This window comes from Hyperolius riggenbachi, chromosome 11 (assembly GCF_040937935.1).
Source record: "Hyperolius riggenbachi isolate aHypRig1 chromosome 11, aHypRig1.pri, whole genome shotgun sequence".
In the NCBI taxonomy this organism is placed as follows: Eukaryota; Metazoa; Chordata; class Amphibia; order Anura; family Hyperoliidae; genus Hyperolius; species Hyperolius riggenbachi.
Genome location: NC_090656.1, coordinates 118,589,961 through 118,608,968, shown reverse-complemented (window position 1 = coordinate 118,608,968; position 19,008 = coordinate 118,589,961). Strand labels below are relative to the sequence as shown.

Here is a 19,008-nt window from a genome sequence, read left to right as displayed (position 1 = left end):
CGTTACATCCATAGTGTTGCCTAACTCAGACATATGAGGTGGTGTAACTTGCTTAGCGCCTTCATCTTGTTGTAACAATAATGGTTGTGCATCAGTTAATTCCCCACCAAATAATTCCTGCAAAGTGTCAAATGCAGTGGATGTGGTGCTTGTAGTAGCGCTGGTGGCTGCGGAAGAAGAGGTGTTCTGTGTTAAATAGTCAACCACGTCCTGACAATCTTGGGAGTTTGATGGGATGTGCCTTCTTCTGAGCACTATACTTTGGTCCAGGGCTGCACGAAATCACGTCAGCACGACCTCAAACAGACCTGTCGAGTGGCTTGCCTCTGGATCTGCCCCTGCCTCTGCCTCTACCTGTTTTGTTTATATCGGGAGGATGAAGTGAAAGGTATGCACTGACTTGACTAATACAATGTGCAGTCACACAGGTACAGTGAAAGGTGTACAGTGACTGGTATTACAATACAATGTGCAGCTGTCACACAGGTGCAGTTAACAGGTATGCTCGGAGTGTTATATTACACAGCGTGCGGTCACACAGGTACTGTGAACAATTATGCAATGACTGGTATTACAAATTTGCAGCTGTCACACACACAGGTACCGTGAACAGGCGCAGTGACACTGCGTGCGCTCACGTAGGTAGGTGGGTGCATTGAACAACTGGTAGGTATATGCAGTGATGGGAGTTACAAATATGCACCTGTCACACACACACAGGTACCGAACAGGCACAGTGACACTGCGTGCGCTCACGTAGATAGGTGGGTGCACTGTGAACAACAGGTAGGTATATTCAGTTATGGTATTACAAATGTGCACCTGTCACACACTCACAGGTATCAAACAGGCACAGTGACACTGCGTGCGCTCACGTAGATAGGTGGGTGCACTGAACAACAGGTAGGTATATGCAGTGATGGGTATTACAAATCTGCACCTGTCTCACACACACACACAGGTACCGAACAGGCACAGTGACACTGTGTGCGCTCAGGTAGGTAGGTGGGTGCACTGAACAACAGGCAGGTATATGCAGTGATGGGTATTACAAATCTGCACCTGTCACACACACAGGTAGTCACTGAATGTGCTGGGCCTGGCAGTGGCACAGTAGGAATTACCAAGGGTCAAAGTCCCAGCAGTAGCTGCGACTGACTGACAGGGTTTTTTATGCAACACAAATGTCTGTGGGACACACAAAAAAAAAAAAAAAATCACAAGAACAACATTAGCTCTCAAAAGAGCTGTTGAGGATGAGGAGTGCTTTTTTAGCAATACGTATCAGCAAGAAAGAGCAACCTAACAAAGCCTAACTGTAGCCTACCTAAGCTTTCCCTAATGTCTCTGGAGCACCTCTCCTTACTCTAATTACTGCAGCCACACGAGTGAGCGAAATGGCTGACGCTGCCTGCCTTTTATAAGGGGGGGGGGGGCTCCAGGAGGGAGTGTAGCCTGACTGGCTACAATGTGCCTGCTGACTGTGATGTATAGGGTCAAAGTTGACTCTAACGATGTAGTACAGGGGCGGATCGAACTTCGGGAAAAGTTTGCGGTTCTCCGCGATCACGAACCACAGAAGTTCGCTGGTTCCCGTTTGCCGGCGAACGGTATGGGCCATCTCTAGTGAGTGCCCGCCGACTTTAGCGGTTAATAGCAAAGCCCCCTTACATGCTAGAATGTGGAGGGGGACAGTGACTACAAGAGGATTTTTTTTTTCCAAAAAACCTTATAGTTTTTGAGAAAATCGATTTTAAAGTTCTCCTACGCTTCTGAACGGCCGGCGGGTTACTGCGCAAGGGGGCGGAGCCTGATGCATGACGTGATTGGCGCATAACCACGCCCGCCGTCACCGCCGAAGGGCGTATTGCATTCATTTGGGCCCAGCCCTTGCCACCACCCATCGGCTGTGGGCGGTCGGCAAGTGGTTAAGGGGGCTTTGCTATTAACCGCTAAAGTCGGTAAGCGTTTAATTTTCCCACCGTCAGAAGGAGAACTTTAAAATTGATTTTCTCAAAAACTATAAGGTCTTTTTGAAAAAAAAATTCCTCTTGTAGTCACTGCCCCCCTCCACATACCCTGCAAATTTGGTGTTTCTAGTATGTAAGGGGGCTTTGCTATTAACCGCTTAAGTGGGCGGCAGTTCGCCTGCCATTAAAGTCTATGGAGCCCACTGCAAACAGTCTGTTTGCAAACTTTTACGAAAATTTGTGTTCAATGTTCACGAATCGAAAAACAGGATTACATCTGTGAAACATGTTGCAACATTGTATTCGGAGTATGTCAATACATTTGTCTTTTTTGAATCTGACAGTCTATGTGTCTGCTTCAAGGAGGTAAGTCCACCACTGCCTCCTGTGCATTCTAAAACTTTTAGTGATTTTTATCCTGTTGGCACTTCTGTTCACTGTATACTTTTTCTTAATAAGTTTTCTTAGGTGATATTTTCACATTTTATCAAAAAAATGCCTTTTAAAGAGAGTCTGAAGCGAGAATAAATCTCGCTTCAGACCTCATAAATAGCAGGGGCATGTGTGCCCCTGCTAAAACGCCGCTATAGCGCGGCTTAACGGGGGTCCCTTCACCCCCAAATCCCCCTCGATACACCCGGGGAGCGTTTCCTGGTTGGGGCAGGGCTAGCCGCCGCAGCCCTGCCCTATGCGCGTCTGTCAGCACGTATCTCCGCCTCTCCCCCGCCCCTCTCAGTCTTCCTTCACTGAGAGGGGCGGGGGAGAGGCGGCGATGCGCCGCTGACAGACGCGACTGGAGGCAGGGCTGCAGCCGTTAGCCCTGCCTCCAGGAAGCAATAAATCACGACCAAATCTGCGACCAAGTGTTGCAGTGGTCGCTTTGGGGGTGAAGGGACCCCCGTTAAGCCGCGCTATAGCGGCGGTTTAGCAGGGGCACACGTGCCCCCGCTATTTATGAGCTCTGAAGCGAGATTTATTCTCACTTCAGAGTCTCTTTACGTCAAAAGCAAGCAAGAAAATACAAGATTAAATAAATAAAATAAACAGAATAATTTTGATAGTGCTTTTTAGCCTACTTTTTGGTACTTTTTCAATTGCAGAGTGCTGGAGAGTTAATTTGGGGGAAAATGAGTTGAACTTACCCGGGGCTTCTAATAGTCCCCCGCAGACATCCTGTGCCCGCGCAGCCACTCACCGATGCTCCGGCCCCGCCTCTGGCTCACTTCTGGAATTTCAGACTTTAAACTCTGAAAACCACTGCGCCTGCGTTGCCGTGTCCTCGCTCCCACTGACGTCACCAGGAGTGTACTGCGCAGGCCCAGTATGCTCTGTGCCTGCGCAGTACGCTCCTGGAGACATCAGCGGGAGTGAGGACACGGCAACGCAGACGCAGTAGTTTTCAGACTTTACAGTCTGAAATTCCAGATGTGAACCGGAGGCGGGGCCGGAGCATCAATGACTGGCTGCGTTGGCACAGGATGTCTGTGGGGGACTATTAGAAGCCCCGGGTCAGTGGCGTAGCTACAAACCTCTGGGCCCCGATGCGGAATCTGGATGTGGGCCCCCCCCCCCGGCAACAACAGCCCCCCCTCCCCCGGCAACACCCGACGGATGCACACACATATCAAAATCCCTATAGCCAGCTATAGGTACCCCCAGTATAGGTAGTCAGGCATAGGTAAGCCAGTATAGTTGCCCCCGGTATAGGTGAGATAGGCAGGCGCCGCCGGTATAAGTTAGATAGATAGGTGCCCCCAGTACAGGTTAGCTAGGTGGGTGCCTCTAATATAGGTAGCCAGAATAGTTGCCCCCAGCGTAGGTTAGATAGGTAGGTGCCCCCAGTATAGGTTAGTTAGGTAGGTGCCTCCAATATAGGTAGCCAGTTTAGTTGCCACCTGTATAGGCTAGCTAGGTGCCCCCAATACAGGTTAGATAAGTAAGTGCCCCCAGTATAGGTTAGATAGGTAGGTGCCCCCAGTATAAATTAGATTAGTTTGGTGCCCCCTAGTATAGGTTAGATTAGGTAGGTGCCCCCCAGTATAGGTTAGATTAGGTAGCTGCCCCCCAGGATAGATTAGGTAGCTGCCCCCAGGATAGATTAGGTAGGTGCCCCCCAGTATAGGTTAGATGAGGTAGCTGCCCCCCAGGATAGATTAGGTAGCTGCCCCCCAGGATAGATTAGGTAGCTGCCCCCCAGGATAGATTAGGTAGCTGCCCCCCAGGATTAGGTTAGAATAGGTAGGTGCCCCCCAGGATAGATTAGGTAGCTGCCCCCCAGGATAGATTAGGTAGCTGCCCCCCAGGATTAGGTAGATGCCCCCCAGGATAGATTAGGTAGCTGCCCCCAGGATAGATTAGGTAGGTACCCCCCAGTATAGGTTAGATTAGGTAGCTGCCCCCCAGAATAGATTAGGTAGCTGCCCCCCAGGATAGATTAGGTAGGTGCCCCCGAGTATAGGTTAGATTAGGTAGGTGCCCCCCAGGATAGATTAGGTAGCTGCCCCCCAGGATAGGGCAGGTAGGTAGGTGCCCCGTCCCCATAATGGAGGGGGGGGCCGCAGCCGCGGGGAGGGCAGCCCGACCTCTCCCTCCCTTCCTCTCCCCGGGGCCCCCCCCTCAGATGCAGAGTGAGCGGCTCACGGAAGCGCTGTAGGCAGAACTCACCTCCGTCCCTGGTTCCAATCGCCGCTGATCTCCTCTCTGGCTGGCTCTGCATAGATGCTTACACACGCAGCTTCCTGTTTAGCCGGAAGCTGCGTGTGTAACAACATCTATGCAGAGCCAGCCAGAGAGGAGATCAGCGGCGAGTGGAACGCAGGGAGGTGAGTTCTGCCTACAGCGCTTCCGTGAGCTGCACTCTGCATCTGAGGGGGGGGGGGGGGCCCGGGGAGAGGAAGGGAGGGAGAGGTCGGGCTGCCCTCCCCGCGGCTGCGGCTCCCTCCTACCAGCGTGCACGGTCGCATGGCCCTCCAAACGGAGATGGGCCCCTCCCCCGCCTCCTCAGGAGCCGGGCCCGGTCGCCAAGGCGACCGCTGCGACCACGGGCCCTACGCCCATGCCCCGGGTAAGTTCAACTCAATTTCCCCCGACCCCCTACAGTATTCCTTTAACTTAAATTGGATCAGGCCTATGAGGTCTTAAGTCTGGAAGGAAAGCTAAGTCAGCTATAGGGAAGCACAGCTACACAATGGATTTTTGAATTTGAAAAGATTAGTTCCAAAGGTAATAGTTATAATTTCCTCTAATATTAAGAATTTTCCTTGTTGTACTTTGGGTTTAGTTGAGTTGCAAGTATGTGGCAAACATCACAATTTCAGTTCGCAAATGGGAGTTTACCACAAAAAATCCCAAACAGGCAATTCAGTGGGCTCCATAGACTTAAATGGTAGGCGAACAGCCGACGACTTTAGCGGTTAATAGCTGTAAACCAGAATGTGGGCGTGGTCACGGGTGGAGCCAAATTTACATGAACTTAGCATATATATATACACATAATTATAATAATATGGTAGGACATTAGACTATGACTATGGTAGAGATTAAATTGTGAGCTCCTCTGAGGACGGTCAGTGCAATGACTGTGTACTCTGTAAAGTGCTGCAAAAGATGCCAGTGCTATATAAATACATAATAATAATATGGTATGGACATTAGACTATGACTGTGGTAGGATTAGATTTTGACTCTGGGGACAGTTAGTGCCATGACTATGTACTCTGTAATGTGCTGCAGAAGATGCAAGTGCAATATAAATACATAATAAATAATATTAATATGGTAGGCCATTAGACTATGACTATGGTAAGATTAGATTGTGAGCTCCTCTGAGGACAGTCAGTCATATGCCTATGTAGTCTGCAAAGTGCTGCAGGAGATGTCAGCACTAAATAAATACAAAATATGGCAGGACATCAGACTATGACTATGGTAGGATTATATTGTGAGCCCCTCTGAGGCAAAGTGAGTGTGTCCATGACATGATGTGGGTTGAGTCACCACTATATAGCCAGATGTGGGTACCAACCCCCCAGTATAGGTGTCCAGATGTCCCATAAGCAGGGGCGGCGCCAGGGGGGTGCTTGGGGGTGCTCGAGCACCCCCTAGAATTGTCCAAGCACCCCCAAAGCACCCCCTGGAGTGAACTGACTTCAGGCGTCTAAAAGACGCCAAGTCAGTTCACACAGCGGCAGCACGGAGCAGCAGGCAGGGCTACGGTAACATGGCCGCCCGAAGCCCTGTTCTGCAGACTTCGGGCGGCCATTTTCCCGTAGCCCTGCTCTCAGCATGCAAGCAGGAAGTCTCGTCGTGACGTCGGGAAGAAAGAGGATCGTGGGCGCGCGGGCGCTTCGCGCCACAAGGAGGTCGTGCCAGTGGTCGGGAAAGAAGGTCTTCTGGCTGTAGGTGAGTAAATGGGTTTTTCTTTTCTTTTTCAGGTGTTGCTGATTGTGCATATTGGGGTCATTTCTGCTACGGATTGTGCATATTGGTGTCATATCTGCTACGGATTGTGCATATTGGGGTCATATCTACTACGGATTGTGCATATTGGGGTCATATCTGCTACGGATTGTGCATATTGGGGTCATATCTGCTCTGGATTGTGCATATTGGGGTCATATCTGCTACGGATTGTGCATATTGGGGTCATATCTGCTACGGATTGTGCATATTGGGGTCATATCTGCTACGGATTGTGCATATTGGGGTCATATCTGCTATGGATTGTGCATATTGGGGTCATATCTGCTATGGATTGTGCATATTGGGGTCATATCTGCTACGGATTGTGCATATTGGGGTCATTTCTGCTACCGATTGTGCATATTGGGGTCATTTCTGCTACCGATTGTGCATATTGGGGTCATATCTGCTACCGATTGTGCATATTGGGGTCATATCTGCTACCGATTGTGCATATTGGGGTCATATCTGCTACCGATTGTGCATATTGGGGTCATATCTGCTACCGATTGTGCATATTGGGGTCATTTCTGCTACCGATTGTGCATATTGGGGTTATTTCTGCTACCGATTGTGCATATTGGGGTTATTTCTGCTACCGATTGTGCATACTGGGGTCATATCTGCTGCGGATTGTGCATATTGGGGTCATATCTGCTGCGGATTGTGCATATTGGGGTCATATCTGCTGCGGATTGTGCATATTGGGGTCATATCTGCTGCGGATTGTGCATATTGGGGTCATATCTGCTGCGGATTGTGCATATTGGGGTCATATCTGCTGCGGATTGTGCATATTGGGGTCATATCTGCTGCGGATTGTGCATATTGGGGTCATATCTGCTGCGGATTGTGCATATTGGGGTCATTTCTGCTATGGATTGTGCATATTGGGGTCATTTCGGCTACTGATTGTGCATATTGGGGTCATATCTGCTACCGATTGTGCATATTGGGGCCATATCTGCTACCGATTGTGCATATTGGGGCCATATCTGCTACCGATTGTGCATATTGGGGCCATATCTGCTACCGATTGTGCATATTGGGGCCATATCTGCTACCGATTGTGCATATTGGGGTCATATCTGCTACCGATTGTGCATATTGGGGTCATTTCTGCTACCGATTGTGCATATTGGGGTTATTTCTGCTACCGATTGTGCATATTGAGGTTATTTCTGCTACCGATTGTGCATACTGGGGTCATATCTGCTGCGGATTGTGCATATTGGGGTCATATCTGCTGCGGATTGTGCATATTGGGGTCATATCTGCTGCGGATTGTGCATATTGGGGTCATATCTGCTGCGGATTGTGCATATTGGGGTCATATCTGCTGCGGATTGTGCATATTGGGGTCATTTCTGCTATGGATTGTGCATATTGGGGTCATTTCTGCTACTGATTGTGCATATTGGGGTCATATCTGCTACCGATTGTGCATATTGGGGCCATATCTGCTACCGATTGTGCATATTGGGGCCATATCTGCTACCGATTGTGCATATTGGGGCCATATCTGCTACCGATTGTGCATATTGGGGCCATATCTGCTACCGATTGTGCATATTGGGGTTATTGAACATGTTTTTTATTCAAATCTGCGCACATTACGTCTATTTTCTTGAGAAAACATGCACAATTATGTGAATTTTCTGGGGAAAGGGGCACCAATACTTGGGCCCTCTGTCTTTGCGTTGCACTTTTAAAGGGAACCCGAGGTGAGAATAATATTGAGGCTGCCATATTTATCTCCTGTTAAGCAATACCAGCTGCCTGGCTGTCGTGTTGGTCCTCTGCCTCTAATTCTTTCAACCATAGACCCTGAACAAGCATGCAGCAGGTCAGCGGTTTCTGACAATATTGTCAGAACTGACAAGATTAGCTGCATGCTTGTTTCTGGTGTAATTCAGTTCACTACTACAGCCAAATAGATCAGCAGGGCTGCCAGGCAACTAGAATTGTTTAAAAGGAAATAAATATGGCAGCCACCATATCACTCTCACCCTGGGTTCACTTTAAATTACAGTTAGCCCCGCCCTCATCAGGTCATGACCACGCCCATTTTCTCGCCGCGGCGCGCTTCGCGCGCCGCAGGTTGTAGCCACACCCAGTCGTCAGCTCCCCCGGAAATTGGTCCAGCACCTGCTTAGCACCCCCTAAAAAAAAATCCTGGAGCCGCCACTGCCCATAAGTATGTAAGGTGTCCCCAGTATAGGTAGTAAGGTGCCCCCAGTATAAGTAGTAAGGTGTTCCCAGTATCGGCAGTAAGGTGTCCCCAGTATAGATTGTAAGAGGTTCCACCAGTATAGGTGGTAAGTGTCTGCAGTATAGGTAGCATTGTGTGGGTTTAGGTGGGTAGGCAGCAGTTTGTGGGCAGGTGAGTAGGTAGCAGTTAACCAAAAATAGTGTTGAGACGAAATTTGCGTAATTTCACGTTTCCGTAATTTCGGACGTAAAATTTTGTGGACGTGAAGTCGTAATTTTGTAATTACCATACAAACCATAATTCAGAATTTCTAAAGTGTAATTTCGTGTTTCACCGCAAATTCATGTCTAAAGTGTAATTTCGTGTTTCACCGCGAATTCATGTTTAAAGCAAAATTTTGTAATTTCGTGTTTTCTATAGAAACAAAGCTATTTTAATTGCAAAAAATGGACATAATTTCATTTCTAATAGTAATTATGCAAATGTAAGCAATTACTAAACATACAGTCACTCATTTGATTGCAATTTAAATGTATCAGGAGGCTCTACCTGCAGCCACTTCTAAGACAGGTGCTCTTTGTCAAGGTGCACTTAGCAGTCATGCATGCTGAGATACTTGATTTTTGGCCTTGCAATATCTGATAATGCAAAGGTCCCTGCACGTGTTTTCACTTTAAATGTATCAGGAGGCTCTGGACTAGAACACAATTTCGAGAACGGACGAATTTCTGTGTTAAACACAAAATTCCAAATTTGTTTCCGTTATGGGAATGATCGTAATTACGGAAAACGATTGGAAGTATGAAATTTCACATAAGCACAAAATTCTGCGTAATTTCAAGAAATTAAAAATTTCCGATTACGACCGCAATTGTAATTTTTCAAATTACGCAATATTTTGCGTAATCGTAATTATGTCATTATGCTCATCACTAACCAAAAATGCTTACCTTTTGTTACTCCCTTGACAATTTCCGCGGACGTGATCCAATGCTATATCCTCTTTGTACCCCACGAATGACAGAGAATGCCACACGTGTTGATCCCTGCCCCCTGATGACCGACGAACAGCAGCACACATGTCCAACACATTCTAAACCCTGGACTTCCTATACTAAGTATAGCAAGCCCCAGAGCATCTTTAAAGGACAACTGTAGTGAGTGGTATACAGAGGCTGCCATATTTATTTCCTTTTAAACAATACCAGTTGCCTGGCTGTGTCCTGATGATCCTCTGCCTCTAATACTTTTAGCCATAGACCCTAAACAAGCATGTAGCAGATCAGATGTCTAACATTATTGTCAGATCTTACAAGATTAGCTGAATGCTTGTTTCTGGTGTGATTCAGACCCCGCTGCAGGAAAATAGATCAGCGGGGCTGCCAGGCAACTGGTATTGTTTAAAAGGAAATTAGTATGGCAGCCTCTAATTACTGTTCACTACAGTTCTCCTTTAAATTCCCCTCCAGTGCACTCTATTGGTCTTTTTCTGCCCTCCACCAATGTACCTATTGTCACAGGGGGCAGGACATCCATGGCACACATGGCACCCTGCCTTGTGACACCCCTCTAACCCCAGATCAGGGTAAAATACAAAAACATGCAGTTACAATAAAATGCTTGATTAACCTACCTGAAGGTCGCTTTGGTTGATCACCCATGTTTGAGGATGTGACAGGATCTGAAATAGACACATACACGGAAAACAGACAAAAACTGGTTAATTGTGCTAAAATAGCTTACTATATGTTAAAGTAAGCTAGCCTAGAAGATAGTGTCATCTTGATTTAAAAATTGCTGCATGTGGCTCGAAGATTAACACATAACTAGCAATCTGTAAATTTCAACTTACACTGCTAAACATTCTTTACCTTTACTGCAAAAATAAAAAATAACATTGATTTTAATAATTTTCTGTTTTTCACAGGTCAACATACTGTATTATAAACACTATATCCTGATATATAGTACATAAACATTATTTTATTTTATATTCAAACACAAGCCCCAGAACTGTCCTGGATTCGGCGGGACGGTCCCGGGTTGGGGGAGGGTTCCCGCAGTCCTGGGACAGCCCCCCCATCCCCCCAGGCAGAGGATGAAAAAAAAGATCGAGGCAACAGCCGCGGATGGCAGCTGAAGTGTAATGCGGGAAGGGGAGCCAACATCGCTCCTTTCTCCCTCCCTCTCCATCATGGGCCCCCCTCTTGAGTCCCCTTGCAAATGCAGAGAACGTGCGCAGCTGGCGTTTAGTTTATCTGTTCATTCTGGTGGCTGGCTTATTTCTACTTCCTGTTTCCCATGATGCGAAACAGGAAGTTGAAAGCCAGCCAACGGAACGGACAGGTAAACTAAACATCCGATGCGCACCTTCTCTGCATTTGCAAGGGGACTCAAGCGGGGGGCCCATGATGGAGAGGGAGGTAGAGAGGAGTGATGTCAGCCCCCTCCCCACATTACACTTCAGCAGTCATCTCCACCTGGTGCCTCAATCTTTTTTTCTCTCCTCTCTGCCCATTGGCACCCTCAAGTCCACCCCCAACAGAGTGGCACCCTCATCCCTCCTCTACCCCCAGAGTGGCACCCTCCTCCCCAAACCGAGAGAATGGCACCCTCCTACCCACCTGAGTGGACCCCTCTTACTCACCCACTCCTACCCACCCAGAGGGGCTCCCTCCTTCCCACCTACCCAGAGTGGCTCACTCCTACCCACGCACGCACTCCTACCCACCCAGAGTGGCACCCTCCTCTCCCCCCAGAGTGCATGGTGTAATGGTTAAGGGCTCTGCCTCTGACACAGGAGACCAGAGTTCGAATCTCGTCTCTGTCTGTTCAGTAAGCCAGCACCTATTCAGTAGGAGACCTTAGGCAAGTCTTCCTAACACTGCTATCTTGTCTAACTTTTCTCTTGACAACTGTTGAACACAAAATACAAGGCCATGTCTGGCTACATATCTGTAAGCAGTGGCTGCATGGTATAATGGTTAAGGGCTCTGCCTCTGACACAGGAGACCAGAGTTCGAATCTCGTCTCTGTCTGTTCAGTAAGCCAGCACCTATTCAGTAGGAGACCTTAGGCAAGTCTTCCTAATGCTTGCTATCTTGTCTAATTTTTCTCTTGGATTGAGCATAAATGGTAAATGCTAGGCCAGCTTCAGTTAGTAATGTTGTGGTACAGAGGTTAAGGTACTTGCCCACCACACAGTGAGACCTGGGTTCAATTCTCAGCTATGGTATGTAAACTGGCTTTTGAAATAATATAATTCTCTGGCAGATGAGACCCTCCTCCCTCCAGTAGGAGGGAGGAGCCCACTAGAGCCTAATTAAAATCTCCCTAGCAGAGTATGTAGAAGCTGTCCCTTAACTAATTAGTATAGGCAGATGAGTGAGTCAAATGGCTCAAGGACCTTGCCTTGTATAAGGGGGGTGGGGCTCCACCAGTGAGTGCAGTCTGATTGGCAATAATGTGTCTGCTGACTGTGATGGAGAGGGTCAAATTTTTGCTCCATAGAGCATTATGGGGCTTATCGAACTTCCGAGAAAGTTTGCGTTTGGTAGGCGAACGCGAACCACCGAAGTTCGCCTGGAACCGTTTGGGACATCTCTAATTAGCAGAAAGCTTACTCTTTTTCTTTTAAGCCAATAAATGGTATCATCCTGGTTCAAAACTTTCTGCTTTCGCTGATGGCTAAGATGATACAATGCTCTACTGCTACAGGAGAAGTAGAAGGGTGCCAAACGATACACACTAGCATAGAAGTAGTAACAGCTCAGGTGTCCTTTAAATTGACAGTTTAGCAATGAAAGGGAAGCAAACAACATTTTTATTCCTGCAGTTCTCATAGATGGTAGGAACTGAAGGACAGAAAATGAGTCAAGAAAGAGTTAACAGAAGCAAAGAAGAGAACACTGCTGCCTAGGAAGGAAAAAAAGTAACAGCCATAAATCTAGGTTTAGATGAGAAAGTGTAATTAGCAGCTGCTCTGCTGGGGTCATTCTGACAACTCTAAAAGAGAAGGTGAAGAAACTAGCAGAGCTCACTGATGTTTGTAATTGCCTGCATTAAACTCAACGGAACTTAGTTCTATTTGCTTTGTAATGTAAATCCCTGGTATTTCTAGCATCAGCTTGTATGTCCATCATACAGAGGAATGGAGTATCAGGTGACAGCAGATGTTGATTGTCATAACACATCAGGAAGTGTGAGAGAGAGATGCAGGTATTGGGCAACCCTGGAATTCAGATATTAATGCAGAGCAGGGCGAAGGCTGGCTGCACTGCAGGACCAGAAGAAATGATTTACTTTGACATATTACCTCTTCTCTCTCCAAGTCCTGCCGCCCTTCTGATCTTATCTGATTTTATAGCCCTAGGCCATGGCCCTTGTGGCCTTTGTAGAAATCCGGCTCTGATCACACCACAACTAAAACGCAGGTTGCTAATAGAGATGGGCCAAACGGTTTGATGGTGAACGGTTCCAGGTGAATTTCCAGTGGTTCGTGTTCGCCATGTAACGTGAACTTTTCCGGAAGTTCGGTTCACCCCCATAGTGCACCATTAGGGTCAACTTTGACCCTCTACATCACAGTCAGCAGGCTCATTGTAGCCAATCAGGCTACACTCTCTCCTGGAGCCACTCCCCCCTGATATAAGGCAGGCTCCGCCGGCCATTACACTCACTCGTGTGCCTGCAATAGTGAGAGAAGGGACAGTTGCTGGCAGACTCTTATAGGGAAAGATTAGTTAGGCTGTTATAGGCTTGTTAGCTTGCTCCTGGCTGATTCTTATTGCTAAAATAGCACCCCACAACAGCTCTTTTGAGAGCTAATCTTGTTCTTGTGATCATTTTTTTTATGTGTGTCCCACTGACACTTGTGTTGCATAAACAGCCTTGCTAATTCATACTGTGTGTGTGCCACTACCAGGCCCAGCACATTCAGTGACTACCTGTGTGTGTGACAGCAGGTGCACATTGTAATACCCATCAGTGCATATACCTAGTACCTGTTGTGTTGAGTGAACTCACCTCATCACAGCATATACCTAGCTGTTGTGTTCAGTGAACCCACCTCATCACTGCATACACCTGCCCAGCTGTTGTGTTCAGTGAACCCACCTCATCACTGCATATACCTAGCTGTTGTGTTCAGTGAACCCACCTCATCACTGCATATACCTACCTTTTGTGTTGAGTGAACCCACCTCATCACAGCATATACCTAGCTGTTGTGTTGAGTGAACCCACCTTATCACAGCATATACCTAGCTGTTGTGTTGAGTGAACCCACCTCATCACAGCATTTACCTAGCTTTTGTGTTCAGTGCACCCACCTTATCACTGTACAGTGGAGGAAATAATGATTTGACCCCTCACTGATTTTGTAAGTTTGTCCAATGACAAAGAAATGAAAAGTCTCAGAACAGTATCATTTCAATGGTAGGTTTATTTTAACAGTGGCAGATAGCACATCAAAAGGAAAATCGAAAAAATAACCTTAAATAAAAGATAGCAACTGATTTGCATTTCATTGAGTGAAATAAGTTTTTGAACCCCTACCAACCATTAAGAGTTCTGGCTCCCATAGAGTGGTTAGACACTTCTACTCAATTAGTCACTCTCATTAAGGACACCTGTCTTAACTAGTCACCTGTATAAAAGACACCTGTCCACAGAATCAGTCAATCAAGCAGACTCCAAACTCTCCAACATGGGAAAGACCAAAGAGCTGTCCAAGGATGTCAGAGACAAAATTGTAGACCTGCACAAGGCTGGAATGGGCTACAAAACCATTAGCAAGAAGCTGGGAGAGAAGGTGACAACTGTTGGTGCGATTGTTCGAAAATGGATGGAGCACAAAATGACCATCAATCGACCTCGCTCTGGGGCTCCACGCAAGATCTCACCTCGTGGGGTGTAAATGGTTCTGAGAAAGGTGGAAAAGCATCCTAGAACTACACGGGAGGAGTAAAGGAATGACCTCAAATTAGCAGGGACCACAGTCACCAAGAAAACCATTGGAAACACATTACACCGCAATGGATTAAAATCCTGCAGGGCTCGCAAGGTCCCTCTGCTCAAGAAAGTACATGTGCAGGCCCGTCTGAAGTTTGCCAATGGACACCTGAATGATTCTGTGAGTGACTGGGAGAAGGTGCTGTGGTCTGATGAGACCAAAATAGAGCTCTTTGGCATTAACTCAACTCGCTGTGTTTGGAGGAAGAAACATGCTGCCTATGACCCCCAAAACACCGTCCCCACCGTCAAGCATGGGGGTGGAAACATTTTGCTTTGGGGGTGTTTTTCTACTAAGGGCACAGGACAACTTAATCGCATTAACGGGAAAATGGATGGAGCCATGTATCGTGAAATCCTGAACGACAACCTCCTTCCCTCTGCCAGGAAACTGAAAATGGGTCGTGGATGGGTGTTCCAGCACGACAATGACCCAAAACATACAGCAAAGGCAACAAAGGAGTGGCTCAAGAAGAAGCACATTAAGGTCATGGAGTGGCCTAGTCAGTCTCCGGACCTTAATCCAATAGAAAACCTATGGAGGGAGCTCAAGCTCAGAGTTGCACAGAGACGGTCTTGAAACCTTAGGGATTTAGAGATGATCTGCAAAGAGGAGTGGACCAACATTCCTCCTAAAATGTGTGCAAACTTGGTCATCAATTACAAGAAATGTTTGACCTCTGTGCTTGCAAACAAGGGTTTTTCCACTAAGTATTAAGTCTTTTATTGTTAGGGTTCAAAAACTTATTTCACTCAATGAAATGCAAATCAGTTGCTATCTTTTATTTAAGGTTATTTTTTCGATTTTCCTTTTGATGTGCTATCTGCCACTGTTAAAATAAACCTACCATTAAAATGATACTGTTCTGAGACTTTTCATTTCTTTGTCATTGGACAAACTTACAAAATCAGTGAGGGGTCAAATAATTATTTCCTCCACTGTATATACCTAGGTGTTGTGTTCAGTGAACCCACCTCATCACTGCATATACCTAGCTGTTGTGTTGAGTGAACCCACCTCATCACAGCATATACCTAGCTGTTGTGTTGAGTGAACCCACCTCATCACAGCATATACCTAGCTGTTGTGTTGAGTGAACCCACCTCATCACAGCATATACCTAGCTGTTGTGTTCAGTGAACCCACCTCATCACAGCATATACCTAGCTGTTGTGTTTAGTGAACTTACCTCATCACTGCATATACCTACCTTTTGTGTTTAGGGAACCCACCTCATCACTGCATATACCTAGCTGTTGTGTTCAGTGAACCCACCTCATCACTGCATATACCTAGGTGTTGTGTTCAGTGAACCCACCTCATCACTGCATAAACCTAGCTGTTGTGTTCAGTGAACCCACCTCATCACTGCATATACCTACCTTTTGTGTTGAGTGAACCCACCTCATCACTGCATATACCTACCTTTTGTGTTTAGTGAACCCACCTCATCACTGCATATACCTAGCTGTTGTGTTCAGTGAACCCACCTTATCACTGCATATACCTAGCTGTTGTGTTCAGTGAACCCACATCATCACTGCATATACCTAACTGTTGTGTTCAGTGAACCCACCTCATCACTGCATATACCTAGCTGTTGTGTTCAGTGAACCCACCTCATCACTGCATATACCTAGCTGTTGTGTTTAGTGAACTCACCTCATCACTGCATATACCTACCTTTTGTGTTTAGGGAACCCACCTCATCACTGCATATACCTAGCTGTTGTGTTCAGTGAACCCACCTCATCACTGCATATACCTAGGTGTTGTGTTCAGTGAACCCACCTCATCACTGCATAAACCTAGCTGTTGTGTTCAGTGAACCCACCTCATCACTGCATATACCTACCTTTTGTGTTTAGTGAACTCACCTCATCACTGCATATACCTACCTGTTGTGTTGAGTGAACCCACCTCATCACTGCATATACCTAGCTGTTGTGTTCAGTGAACCCACCTCATCACTGCATATACCTAGCTGTTGTGTTCAGTGAACCCACCTCATCACTGCATATACCTAGCTGTTGTGTTCAGTGAACCCACCTCATCACTGCATATACCTAGCTGTTGTGTTCAGTGAACCCACCTCATCACTGCATATACCTAGCTGTTGTGTTCAGTGAACCCACCTCATCACTGCATATACCTAGCTGTTGTGTTCAGTGAACCCACCTCATCACTGCATATACCTAGCTGTTGTGTTCAGTGAACCCACCTCATCACTGCATATGCCTACCTTATACCTACCTGTTGTGTTCAGTGCACCCACCTACCTACGTGAGTGCACGCAGTGTGATGTACCTCTCCGTGTATACCTGTTAACTGCACCTGTGTGACTGCACATTGTATTAGTCAAGTCAGTGCATATCTTTCACTTCATCCCTCCTCCGATATGGACAAAACGGACAAAACAGGTAGAGAAAGAGGTAGAGGCAGACCCAGAGGAAGGCCACCCGGCACCAGCAGGTCTGTGCGAGGTCGTGTTGATGTGATTTCGTGCGGCCCTGGCCCAAAGTACAGTGCTCAGAAGAACAACTCCCAAGATTGTCAGGACGTGGTTGACTATTTAACACAGAACACCTCATCTCCTGCAGCCACCAGCGCTACTACAAGCACCACATCCGTTGCATTGGACACTTCGCAGGAGTTATTTGGTGGGGAAATCACTGATTCCCAGCAACTACTGCAACAAAAAGATGAATGCGCTAAGCAAGTTACACCACCTCATATGTCTCTGAGTTAGGCGACACTATGGACGTAATGTGTGTGGAGGAGGATTATGAAGTACCTGCTGTTGGTGCAGTTTTGGAGGTGTCTGAGGCAAGCAAAGCTGGGCAGGATGATTTTGATGATGACGATGATGCGGATCCCACGTATGTTCTCAATAGAGGAGATGAACAGGGGGACAGTTCAGAGGGGGAGTCAGAGAGGAGTAGGAGGAGACGAGTTCCTGAAAGAAGCAGGGGGAGCTCGTCGTCAGAAATAGCTGGTGGCAGTGTACGCGCCATGTATCGCCACCTGTGGACAGGCAGCTAACATGCCCTTCAACGTCAGCTGCTGAGGCCACCATAGAGCCATCACCCCAGGGGGGCTCAGCGGTTTGGAAATTTTTTAGTGTGTCTGCCTCAGATCGGAGCAATGCCATCTGTTCTCTCTGCCTCCAAAAATTGAGCCATGGAAAGGCCAACACTCACGTAGGGACAAGTGCCTTACAAAGGCACCTGGAGAAAAGGCACAAACTGCAATGGGAAGAGCACCAGAGGAAAAGCAGCACACAAAAGAAAAGCCACCCTCCTTCTCCTCTTCCTCCTTCAGGTGCAGCATCTTCAGCCGCTTTCTCCCTTGCACCTTCACAGCCACCCTCCTCCACTCCGCCTCTGACCGTGAGCGGTTCCTGCTCCTCTGCCCACAGCAGCCAGGTGTCCGTGAAGGAAATGTTTGAGCGGAAGAAGCCAATTTCTGCTAGTCACCCCCTTGCCCGGCGTCCGACAGCTGGTGTGGCGGAACTGTTAGCTCGCCAGATGTTACCATACAAGCTGGTGGACTCTGAGGCCTTCCGCAAATTTGTGGCCATTGGGACACCGCCGTGGAAGATGCCAGGCTGCAATTATTTCTCTAAAAAGGCGATACCCAAACTGCACCATGAAGTGGAGAGGCAAGTGGTGTCATCTCTGGCACACAGCGTTGGGTCAAGGGTCCACCTGACCACGGATGCCTGGTCTGCCAAGCACGGTCAGGGCCATTACATTACTTACACAGCCCATTGGGTCAACCTGGTGACCTCTGGCAAGCAGGGAAAATGTGGCTGTGCAGCGGACCAACTTGTGACACCTCCACGGCTTGCAGACAGGCCTCCTGCCACCTCCCCCCCGCCTGTTACATCCTCTTTGCTGTCGTCATCCTCCTCCTGCTTGGCTGGTGCCGCGATCTCCTCTCCAGCTACACAGCCCCAGCTCCCCAGGGCCTATGCTGCATGTCAGGTACGACGGTGTCACACCATCTTAGACATGTCTTGCCTCAAAGCGGAGAGTCACACTGGACCAGCTCTCCTGGCTGTTTTTAACAAACAGGTGGATCAGTGGCTGACCCCGCACCAGCTGGAGATCGGCAACGTGGTGTGTGACAACGGCAGCAATCTCCTTTCCGCTTTGAATTTTGGAAAGCTGACACGTGCTGAATCTAGTCATTCAAAGATTTGTGTCAAAGTACCCAGGCTTAGAGGATGTCCTGAAGCAGGCCAGGAAGTTGTGTGGGGCTGGGCATTTCAGGCGGTCTTGCATGGCAATGGCACGCTTTGCGGACATTCAGCGGAAAACAAAACTTGCCAGTGAGACGCTTGATATGTG

General features: G+C 47.6%; 1 protein-coding gene across 1 annotated transcript in view; it reads right to left on the bottom strand.

The window, feature by feature from the left end:
* Positions 1-19,008, bottom strand: part of LOC137537858 (mucin-5AC-like) — a 343,296-nt gene that overhangs the window by 316,193 nt on the left and 8,095 nt on the right. Inside the window, exon 2 of the mRNA XM_068259808.1 lies at positions 10,277-10,324. Within this exon, the coding sequence (XP_068115909.1) occupies positions 10,277-10,304 (28 nt within the window). The 5' untranslated portion in view covers positions 10,305-10,324. The remainder of the gene's footprint in view (positions 1-10,276; positions 10,325-19,008) is intronic.